Raw genomic sequence first — 11606 nt, 5'->3', positions numbered from 1 at the left:
CAGGACAGGGGCTGGGAGGTTTCGATAGCGGGAGGGCTGAGGGAGTCGCCCCTACCACTCTTCCCTCATCCTAACTTTGGCCGCAGTGAGGGCTGCCCACTGATCATCACCAACTTATTCTCTATCGGTCCCTTCTTAGTCCTCCATCCCAGGCGGGTTGTTCTTTTTGAATGAATGACCCAAGTGACCGGGCCCAATCCGCTCGCCCGCCTCATGAATATCCATAAGGGCCGCGGCCAATGGCCGGCGGAGGAGGCTGTTTTAAACGGTGGCGCCCGCTAGCCAATCAGGCGGCTCTCGTGGAGTCAGCTAGCGCGAGGTTGGGGGAGTGCTTAGCCGAGCGTCGTGCCCTGCGCTGCCCAGACTAGCGAACAATACAGGTACGTTCTGCACAGCCCGCTCCCGCCGCCGCCGCTGCCACCGCTACGGTCACCGCCGCCCCAGCCGCCTCTGCCGCCCACCGCGCAGCCGGCCCCGCTGCTTCTGCACAACTTTCCGGTCGGCGCCGCATCGACCCCCCCCCCCCCGCTCCCCCTTCCCCTCCCGCCCTCCCCCTTCCCTTTGCCCTCTCTTTTCCTTTTTTTCTTCTCTCCGTTTCTTTTCCACCCCGCTTTGCTACTTTTCCTCCTTCCTTTCCTCGACTGTCCTTTTCTGCCTTTCTTCTCTGACCGGCAAGGGGAAGAAATTCAGGTGTTTAAACTTTTAAAATTATTATTTTTTTCGGGCTTCTCACAGCTTCTTCCTCTCTTTCCCACCCCCACCCCCCCTTTCTCCCGTCCCCCGCCCTTGGCCGATGCTCCGGCCGTCCGAGGCGATTTCTAGGGAAAGCTCTGCGATCCAGCTGTTTTCCAACAGCTGTAGCAGCGGTTTTCCCTAGCGCCCCGGGCTCCTGGGGTTCGCCAGCACTGGACAGGCAGACTCGCCGAGAGGGAGGGTTCGGAGTCTAGCTTTGCGGAGTGTTCTCTAACAGGCTGCGTTTGGGGGTACGGGGAGAGAGGATGCCGATGCAGGTTTCCGATACCGCCCCCCCTCCTCCCCCTTTCCCGTCTCCCCTCTGGTCCATGCGGGCTAGGACAGCGTTTCGGAGTTATTTTTCTGCCTCTAGTAATATGGCCGGTGCAGCCCCTTACACCGCGACCAACTCTTCGCTCGTCTTCTCTTTCGCCGGGGGAGGGGGCGGGGGTAGGACGAGCAGTTTGGTTTAAGAGGCTGGCCCAAGTCGGGGCGCCGCGCTGCCCCCCCAGCCCTGCCCCCGGGGCGCAGTGCGGACAGCTTTTGTGTGGTCACCCTAGGCTGGGGCGCTCCGTCCCCAGGAGGGACAGTCGGTGGGTTGACCGGCGGGCCGGAGAAGGAAACTTAACAGTTCGCTCTAGCCCCAGCCGTGCGCAGTGCTGGGGGCATCGCGGGGCCTGGGGTGGGATTCTTCTGCATTAACATGGCTGTCGCCCCGGAGCATCTGACAGGCTAAAGCTTGCGCGGTGTCGGGGCTAGTGGGGGGGAATGGGGACAGCCGGGGGTGTGTGTGGGGGGTGTCTTCTCCCAGAGCCCGGGGTCCTCGCCTCGGAAGGAGAGCCCCCTTCTCTCCCCTCCTTCCCCCCCCCCTCCCCCGGCACACCCAGCTTCTCCTTCTTTTTCTCGTCTCTTCCCCTGTTCTTCTGGCCAGGTGGGAACCCCTGAGTCCCCCGGTGTCTCCTCTGAGATGTCCCCCCTCACGCTCTCTTCTTGTGCTGTTGGGCATTAATATGGCTGGCGTTGGGAGAAAGCAGCCAGCAATGGGGAGGGGGGGGGGGGCAGTGTGTGTAGTGGCTCGCTGTCTGAGTGTAGATGTGTGCAGGGCTGGAGGGGAGAAAAGAGCTTCCAGAGGCCCGAGGGGGCTCCCTATCTTTTCTCTCCCCCTCTTGGACCCCTTTCTCTGCTGGCCTTGAGCCTTTGGGGAGTCTTTGAGGTGCCATCGGGGGGCGATTTTCACTTTTTTTCTCCCTTCCCCCTGGCGCGGAAGAGTGTAATGGCTGAACAGGAGTCTTTGTTATACAGAGTATTGCGCTAGGCTGGAGGGGAGGGGGGCAGCCTGCAAACCAGCGTCTGTCCCTGGAGCCCCTCATCCCCACTGCAGCAAACCCGCCCAGGGGGCTAGCGAGGCGCCTCCTCTGGGGCCCTGAAGCTTTGGGGAGCCCTGGGGTGCCGGGGATCCCCAATGCGAGCGCCCCAGAGCCGGCCACTGGCCACCGGGGGTGCGTGCTTGTGGCTTTGTTAGGAATAGCAGCCTCTGCTGCCTGAGCCTGAGCCTCACACAGGCAGAGAAGCCATTTTAGCGAATGGAGCTGGAGCTGCTGCTGCTGCTGCTGCTGCTGGGGCCAGAATAGCAGCTCCCACTTCTCCATTCCTCAGTAGCACTGAGCTTCTCTCGCTTCCTCAGTAAGGGCATCGGCGACAACTTGTGCCGGGCCCCACTTTCAGCCGCCTTTCTTTGGGGTAAGAACATCACAGCAGAGTACAGGGAAGGATTTCAGGGGGACTTTCTTTCATCAAGGAGCATTCCACAAAATGGAAGATGAATTATTGGTGTCTTGGTGTGACCTGTCGGGTTTTCTCTCTCTGTGTCTCTTTTCTCCTCTTTGCCCTGCTCCAAGGAGAGTTTACTGTTACTGGGTTAGGGTACATCCAGCCAGGGGAGCAGGCAGCTCCCAGCTGTTGCAGGGGGGACCACAAAGGGGCCCCCCCATATTGTTCACTAATGGGAATTTGGGGGTTTTATTTGATGACCTTGGGGGTAGGGGAGTTGGGTTAGGGTTAGAGGCATTTTTCAAGAAAACTTTGAAGATGGGAGCTGGGAAAATCTATGTTTTACTTAATGGTGAGGCCGTATGAAAGTGGGGGAGAACCAGCCTTTTAAATAACTTTTTTTCCCTGTAGATCAAGCGAGTTACTTGGAGCTTCTCTTAAAATATAAAAGATAGTTACCTGCTTTTAAAAAGTTCTCTCATAGAGAATTTTGTCAAATGTGAAATGTTTTTTGGCTTTTATTTTAAAACTTGCTTTCCTCTGGACCATTTAGAAGCAATAAGGGGAGGGGTTTTATTTAGAAGTTTTATTTACTTATTCATTTATTTATTTTTGGTCTAAAGCCCAAGTGGATGCTAATTTTGTCATATCTGATAATAAGCTAGGGAGGAGATTTTTTTAGTCAGCTTGTCAAGGTGGATGATGCTACAAAGAGCCACCCGCTTTTCTCCCGCACCAATCTTTAGAAACTTTCATTCTAGACTAGGAGCCGCGGCTATCATATAATAATATGCTGGTTGTCGACAGTGCTTTCTAGGTTCCCCATTCTTGCCCAACCGTTCCAGTGGCTGGCTGCTGGGGTCATTCTCTTGGAAGGATTGCTGCCTTCTCTTGAGATTTTTTTCTTTTTGACAACTGAAAGAATCGACTTGCCTTTTTTGCTGGGTGTTGGTATTTCTCCTTCCTCAGCATTGATGCATGTTCTAAAATTTATCTATTCTAGAGTTCACCATGGCTAAAGGTGACCCTAAGAAACCGAAGGGCAAGATGTCCGCTTATGCCTTCTTTGTGCAAACTTGCCGGGAAGAGCATAAGAAGAAAAATCCAGAGGTTCCTGTTAACTTTGCAGAGTTTTCTAAAAAGTGCTCCGAGAGGTGGAAGGTACCTTACTATGTTTCGCTTTTAAACATTTAAAGAAAAAAAATTGAAATGTATATCTGTGTTTTCATATTGTATACTCTAGGTATGGAAGTTCCCTCCACAGATGTTAACTCGTCTGTCATTTTGTGGGGTGTCTAGATTTAGTGACTTGACCTGGTACGCTCTGCTTTAGAGGCATCTCTGCTATATTTCATTGAGGTTATCTGTAGCTAAGAGTACATTGTGTTGCTTTACTAAGGTATTTTTTCCCAGCCTGCCTAGGAGACCCAAAATTGACAAGCAGAGTGCGTGATCGTTACCATCAAATAACTCTGTTGATATATCCATTGGAATATTTAATCTACTCCCCCAGTTCTGTATGCCCTTTCTGTAACTAATAAGGAAGAAATTGGTGTCACTAAATTTAGAGTCAGAGAATCCAAGTTCTAATCTTGCCAGTTAGCTATAATCTTGGGCAAGTAAAATTTCCCTTCTTGTTTCTCCCTCAATAAAATTAGGACCGTGACTAGAATACTTGGAAGGGTCTGTTTCAATTTTAAATCCGTGATTTCGGCCCCTCAGATTTTTTTTTTTTGACCTGGTGCCAGAAACTTCCACATTTAACTTGATCAGTTTTATCTCTGTTTGCACCCCCTGTGACTAGCACAATCCTGGCACTTAGTAATGATAGCACTTAATGAATGTGGTTGATCAGTGGATCTCCTCGGCATGGTTGCTAGCTTGTGAACCCATCTCATTTTTTCTTCTTAGACTATGTCAGGGAAAGAGAAATCCAAGTTTGACGAGATGGCAAAAGCGGATAAGGTACGATACGATAGAGAGATGAAAGACTACGGACCAGCGAAAGGTGGCAAAAAGAAGAAGGATCCTAATGCACCTAAACGGCCACCGTAAGTCATTTTGGCCTTCCTCTTATACATTTATCAGAATTCTTAGGGTGATTTTTTTTTTCCTTTTTAAATTCCATTTTATGAATGGATGATAAATGTTCACAAATCATAGATTTAGAGCTAGAAAAGTTACTTTAGGAGTTATCTACCTAGTCCAATCCTCTCTTACAAATGAGGAAACTCAGTGCAGTAAGTCTCAGAACTTGAAGTCAGGTCTTCCTGATTCTAAATTCAGTGCCAGATCTTTATACCACACTGTTCATGATGAACTTTTGAAGATCTATTTTTTCTTACACTTTAAAAACTAAAACCTGAGTTTAAGACGAAGTCCTGTAGTGGGCTGCCCAAAGCTCAGGTGAGTAGTTTAGTTTAATTGAGTCATCCTCCTCCCTTCCCCCCCCCAGATTTGAAAGTAAGGACCTGAGCTTGACATAGCTTTTTGAGAGCAAAACTTTTTTTTTTTTTTTTGGTTTTTCCTCTTCAGAGTAACAGGCCCTCAAACTCTCAGTAAATTGTTTATTACCTCTGTAAAGTAAGTCAAGTAACTCAGGACTTCTTAATTTTTCTGTGTGTGAAATGAGCTCAGACCACTGACCTTCCAAATTTTAAATCTGTCTTACAGAGATGGCTCTCACTTAAGCCAAATCTGACAAAATAGACTTTTAATTGTTATCTTTTTACATCGCCTTGCTTCCCCTCCTAAATCTTTCCCTTCCCAGCAAACGTTTTTATATTGAAATTATATTAAAGTACCAAAACAAAAAAATTCAGGAAAACTGAGAATCCCTCCCCTCCAACTCTAAACCTCTTCAGAGAAGGTAGGGTATATACCTTCTCATTTGTGAACGAGTTTTAAAGAAAATTATACAAAGAACATGTTCAAAATGAATTTTCTATGGGAGTTTTTCTGGGGAACACACTGGTAAAGAGAATCTTTTAAGAATTCTGACACAACTTAAGTGTTTGCACTTATATAAACCCTCAAATGTGGCTTGGCATTTGAGTACAATCCCTCCTACTCCCATACATCCATGTCGACATATTTCCATGTGTATTTCTTTCTGACAGAACTTCTTTTGGGATATGACCTTCAGGAGCCCCTTGAGTGGAATCGTGGGGATCCAACAGCTCTGCAACTCAGAATTTTTTATTTTATTTTATTACTATTTTTCTTAAGGCTCAGGCTTTTCAGAATACTCATCTAAACACTAAACATGCTGACTTTTTCTCCAAGGTCTGGCTTCTTCCTGTTCTGTTCAGAATTTCGTCCCAAGATCAAGTCTACAAATCCTGGCATATCCATTGGGGATGTGGCAAAGAAGCTTGGTGAAATGTGGAACAATCTGAGTGACAGTGAGAAGCAACCTTATAATAATAAGGCAGCCAAACTGAAGGAGAAATACGAGAAGGTAAGAAGCTACACATGCGGGTCCGGGGAGAGCTTGGGCCACTCAGGTGTGGATGACAAGGTCTGGCCTTGGAGTCAGGAAACCTGGCTTCAAATCCCACCTGCCACAGTCTTAACAGGGTGACTTTGGGTCAGTCACCTGATCTCAGTGTCCTCAAGCAACTCTCCGAGACTAGGACCTACAGGTAAGTTGCCAATCATCTCACGAGGAAAAGCCCTGTCCCTGTGAGAGTAAGCTCACAGGTCAGGGCCAAAAAAATTTTTTTTTTTGCCAAGAAACTTCGGATGGAAGCTCCTTCCATGTGAGAAGTGCCTTGCCACAATAGATCTTACCTAGATAGTGCCAGAATTTTCACTGATTATTATGTAACTGGGATTTTGGTGTGTTTTCTGAGAGAATAGTTGAGGGCTGATCATAGAGCTTTTTCTTTTTAAATTAAAAAAACAAACAAACAAACCTAAATGTTTCACTTTAAAAGAAAAATCACTGCCACTTTCCAGTGACTCTCTTCTGTCTCCTTCTCCAAGTCTCATAGAACCTCCAAGACTGGGCAAGTCTGTTAATGTATGCTGTGTCCTCCATCTCTCTGCTGAAAGGGGGGGAAGAAGTCTTATGATATATTGGGACAAAACTGGAATTTTCTTGGGCCACCTGAGTAGCTTGGTGTAGTGGATAGGGCACTGGACTTGGAGTCAAATCCAACTTTAGACACTTACTGGATGTGTGACCCCGGGCAAGTCAATTAACCTTTCCGTGCCTCGGTTTCCTCATCTGTAAAATGAGGGGGGGGTTGGATTGTGGACCTTTAAGGTTCCTTCAACTCTTATGTAATCCTGTCTCTCGCCTTAGATCAAGTAGTACACTGAAGTCACAGGCGCTACATGGTTGACCTTATGCGATCTTTAATGGAGACTTATATTTAGATTTTGTGGGATTCCTTCCTCTTTCCTTTACCCCTCCTCTTTTTGTAAATGCTGGATAACCAGGGATTAGGTACGCTAGCCGTTCACACACCCGGTGAACGGTTTTGGTTTTGCCGTGTTCTGCAAAAGAGATCAAGTATTTTTTTAATATTGGTGAACTCCCTACAATTAAATCTGGGCAAATAAAAAATTGACAGCTAAACTAAATTCATGGCTATAGATAGTGCCATGAACAGGCAGAGAGAGAGAGAAAGTGGCGGGGGTAGGGTGTGAGAAGAAGAGAGGGAGAGCAAGAGTAAGTGAGCGAGGATGTGTGTGAGTTCGACAGGGAGAGATCATAAAGACCACTTTAGCCAAGAATGGGGTGAGGGAGGAGGTGCTTATTTCCAGAGGTTGGCCACAAGTACTCATGAAGACTTTTCCCTAAAAAAGGGGAAAGTGAGGCAGTATGCCCGCTTCTTCTGCCTAGGGATGAAATCCTAGCTCCTTCTGAAGTCTTGAGAAGTCATCTTCAATATTCTTAGAAAAATTATTGCTATCTTTGTCTTTTACATTATCTTCATCTCCAATGAGAGGCAGTATGGTATAGTAGTAGATGGCTGGCTTCAAAGCAAGAAAGACTAGGGTTCAAGTTCTATGTCTGATACATGTTTGTGTGCCCCAGGCAACTCAATCTTAGAGAAAAGTGGAAGAAGAGGCACCACCCTGCCTTGATAGAGGGTGCCCCCTCACCTGGGGGTTCCTTATACCAATGAAGCTATAGGTCCAGTTTCTACTTCTATCCCCTTCCATTCCCAGCCAGACACATGAATTTTTTTTGCCAAAGAATAAGAAGAAATGGGGGGGATATTCTTAGTCTTTCTCTCCCCCATCCCACCTCTGCAAAGAAGGAAAGGTGTCTTTCAGTAACAAGCAAATGAGTTTATTGTAGTCTTTTGCCTTTTCCTTTTTCCTCCAAAGCTATCGGACACAACTGTAATATTTCTCCTGCTCCTAGATCGGTATAGCCCAAGGAGTCTGGTGTAGTGGAATGAGTCCTAGACTGGAGGCCTGATAATTGGCTCTGGCTACACTGTCGTGCAACCTTGGGCATACCCTTTAGTTCCTGTGAGCATGTGAGTTTGGGGCTGGGGGTTGATCTGACTGCTGACCTCTAAGGTCCAGGCGGGCTCGGACACTCCTTACCCACACACACTTGGATGAAAGTAAGACCACTGGTGGTGAGCTTGTCAATTTCAATGGCGCCCCCTCTCTGCTCCTTCTAGGATGTCGCAGATTATAAGTCGAAAGGGAAGTTCGATGGGGCAAAGGGGGCGGCTAAAGCTGCCCGGAAAAAGGTAGAGGAGGAAGACGAGGAGGACGAGGAAGAAGAGGAGGAGGAGGAGGATGAAGAAGATGACGAATGAAACTGTACCATATTCTGTCTCCATGTGAATACCATAGAGTAGGGGAAACACCTTTAAATGAAACACCTCTTTGTGATGGTGTTGATTGCCCTCATTAGGCTTAATTGGCTTCTGATCACATAGCTTCTCAAAAGTGCTTCTAGATAGACATTGTAACTGGTTTACTTGAAGTGGCCATGGGTATCTCGGAGCACCCAGAAACTGTATCAAAGTTGTACATATTTCCAAACATTTTTAAAAATGAAAAGGCGTTCTCGTGTTCTCCTCACTCTGTGCACTTTTGTTGTTGGTGTAAAACAAAAACATTTACAAATGTTTTCAGGCATTTTTTTTTTTTTTAATTTGTAAGGTGGTGTTTAACTATATGGTTACTGGCTAGAAAATTATGGGTTATAAAACTGTACATATCTATAGTTTGTAAAAACAAAAACCCCACACCCCTAGACAGATTCTTGGGGTCCAGGCTTGAAGCGGGCATGAGGCTTGTCTGCCCTTTCCTAGGGGGCTGCAACCCAAAGCCTACACTGTGAGGGTAGATTGCAGATATACTGCAGTGGGTGTCCATTTAGCTTACAAGTTGTCTTTCTGTATATATAGTGAAATAGCACCCCAGCTCCCGTTCTTAGGTGTCATAAGTGTGGGGGGGTGGGGGTCAGGTGGCATGAGAAGTGTCTGGATTTTTGCTTTTCTTTTTAGTTGAAGTGTAGTAGTTTTAAATTGAAGTGTAGACTTCCACCTTGTATCAAACAGAAAGCCAGAGCAGTGATGCAAGGAACAAAAAAAAAGTCTTAAACACAATTTGGAACATTCTGGTTTTTTTTTTTTTTTTTTTGTATGTTTAGAATGCTAAAATGTCTTTTGAAGCAAAATAAACAGTATTACACTTTAAAAAACCTTTCTCGACACCATTCAAAATTTCTGGGTTTCAAGTAGACTATCCCAAAACAAGACAGTACAAGACAGTACTAGCCCCATGAATGTGGTATTGATAAGTCAGATCTACCCTACCACCCCTGTTTAGAAAAACAACAGCAAAAAACCCCCAGCAGGGATGGGGTTCAAGGGAGTGACTAAGCTACTCTGTCATTTAGATTGTTATTACATGAGTAGCCTTAAGATGGTATGCAAGTCTGTTAACTTGGATGAGGGGTTGGGGGGGGGTTTAAAAAAAAAAACAGACTCTTCCTGGCCTGTAACAACTTTCAAAAATACTGAAAAGCAGGTGGTGAGATTCAATTCCACTAATAGGTTTTGACTCTCCACCCCCCTTCTCTGGTTAAGTTGGGTATGCACTTACTATATGTACTAAAATGTGCCTTTTAAAAAAATCTTTTTTTTTTTTTTTTTTTTTTTTAAGTACTTCAAATTTGTTTGGGGGGCACCTTCCAGCCACCCCTCAGTTTTGGTCTAATGCTAGAAACTTCAGTTCTGCCAAGTCATAGAGGAAGCTGTTTCCTAGCTTCTTACGCCTCCTAGGTTCTGGGGGAAAACCCCAGGTCAGCTACCACTTCCAGAAAGGGCAATTATGGCCACTTAGTGGGGGGTTATGATTCCCCCCACCCCATATAAGTTGGGGTTATGAAGACATGTGAGGGAGACCCTAGAACATATCCCTCCCTCAATTGGAACATCTCCCTCATCCCATTCCCTCCTTTTAATCATTAAACTGTAGAAAAGTTGCTTTGGGGGTTCGGGTTAGTGTTGACTGGGAAGATGACCCACGTGTGCTGAACTGTTCGGAGAATGGTAGTGGATAACGTCGGTGTCTGGAGAGGTAGCATTCTTGTGGCTTAGGGCACTAGAGAGAGATGGTTAAAATTGCAAGTGGTCATGGGAAGTGTCCTTTGTCTGGAGGGAACTTTTCTCCCAGGAGTTTTAAGCAAAATGTTAGTTTTCAAAAGTGTAATCCGAAGGTCACTTTTCAGATATGGTCCCCCTCAGGTCCTTAATTCCAAATTTGCTCAAATGGTCTTTTGTTGGTAGTTTTGCCTTTGTGCTGGGGCAATATTTCCCTATATGCTCAATTCTGGTAAAGGCTTAGGGTTGTTTGGTCTTGTGGATGTGCCATTTGACCATTCTGACCAATAGTGTCACCCGTGGAGCCTCATTTGTCAGAAAACAGTGTTAAATATTCTTCAACCTTTCTTTTACTCTTTGCAAGTCCTCCTTCCTTTTTGTTTTTTCTTCTCACAGAGATTGAACTACTTGGGCTAAAGAAGCTCCCTTGTTCCTCCATTTCCAGGCTTGATTTAAGCTCATCCCAAAGTATCCGTTCTCAAGAGCAGACAATGGGGATATAGTATGCACAGGCAGTTTTTTGGAAGTGGGGCATAAGGTGCCCCTCCTAGTGGGCATTTCAACATCTGGGCAGTAGCTGGTTTGAATGCAAGCCAAGGCCTTTGCTTTCGGTGGTATTTACTTAGGCACTGTGTGCCAGTAAGTTCCCCATGTGCCCCTCGGGGCTACAGAGTGAGGATTTTGGCTTAGGTGACCCTACCCTTCTAGCTCCCAATCCTTCGATGCTATTTTGTCCTCGAGTTGTCATCTTAGGCTGTAAGTTACAAGTCTCTTGGGACATTCAGGGCAGAAGGGTGGCATGCCAGTTGGAACTCTCAAGTGAGTTGGTCCATTCCCAACTTGTTCTCACCCTATATTTTGTGGAGCTCACAAACTAGTGGACTAGTATTTTAGGAAGTACGTTGAGGGATTCTAAAGACCAACCAGACAAGGAATCGGAGAAGGTAGAATGGAAGCAATGGCTGTGGGATGTGGGCTTGCTAATCTGATTTCTTCAAAATTGAAGCTAGTTTAAAAGTATTTCCTTATTAGCAAAACATTCTTCTGTTGCCTGACCCCATCAGGACTGGGGCTGTTTTGTGATGCCTTGATTGAGGGTGGAACTGGGTCTAATTGTTTTGTTTTTTGCAACCTCAACCTCTCCATACATAATTTCTAATATTTCTCCTCCCCTTGTTCTGCTTCTATCTCCTGTCTCCCTTTCTCCTTTTATTTTCTCCTCAGAGAGATCTGATCTTTGGGGGAAAATACTTAAAAACATTTGGGCTTAATGTAGCAACTGTTGTCAAAGTGTCTCCCATGTTTATGTTCTTGTCAAAAAGTGTATCTAGGGACCTTTTTGGATGCATTCATTTTCTGTAATAAAGTTTATTAATCAGTCTTCCCAAAAAGAAATCTGTTGAAATGAGTGTGGCGCTGGGGACGTGGGTGGTGGTTTGAAAACCTGGACTTTGGCTATGATCTTACCAGGACTCTGGAAATGGGAGAGGGTGATCATAATTAAGGTTTTAAAAAAAA

General features: G+C 46.0%; 1 protein-coding gene across 5 annotated transcripts in view; it reads left to right on the top strand.

The window, feature by feature from the left end:
- Positions 1-286: 286 nt before the first annotated feature.
- HMGB3 (high mobility group box 3) overlaps positions 287-11606 on the top strand; it is a 48121-nt gene continuing 36801 nt past the window's right edge. Inside the window, exons 1-5 of one of the 5 annotated variants that reach the window (XM_051968689.1) lie at positions 287-380; positions 3506-3663; positions 4414-4553; positions 5788-5962; positions 8151-11483. In XM_051968689.1, coding sequence (XP_051824649.1) covers positions 3514-3663; positions 4414-4553; positions 5788-5962; positions 8151-8291 — 606 coding nt within the window. In that variant the 5' untranslated portion in view covers positions 287-380; positions 3506-3513 and the 3' untranslated portion in view covers positions 8292-11483. The other 4 variants (XM_051968691.1, XM_051968690.1, XM_051968692.1 and 1 more) reach the window with 4 other exon arrangements.

This window comes from Antechinus flavipes, chromosome X (genome assembly GCF_016432865.1).
Source record: "Antechinus flavipes isolate AdamAnt ecotype Samford, QLD, Australia chromosome X, AdamAnt_v2, whole genome shotgun sequence".
In the NCBI taxonomy this organism is placed as follows: domain Eukaryota; kingdom Metazoa; phylum Chordata; class Mammalia; order Dasyuromorphia; family Dasyuridae; genus Antechinus; species Antechinus flavipes.
This window is presented reverse-complemented; position numbering and strand designations above follow the sequence as displayed.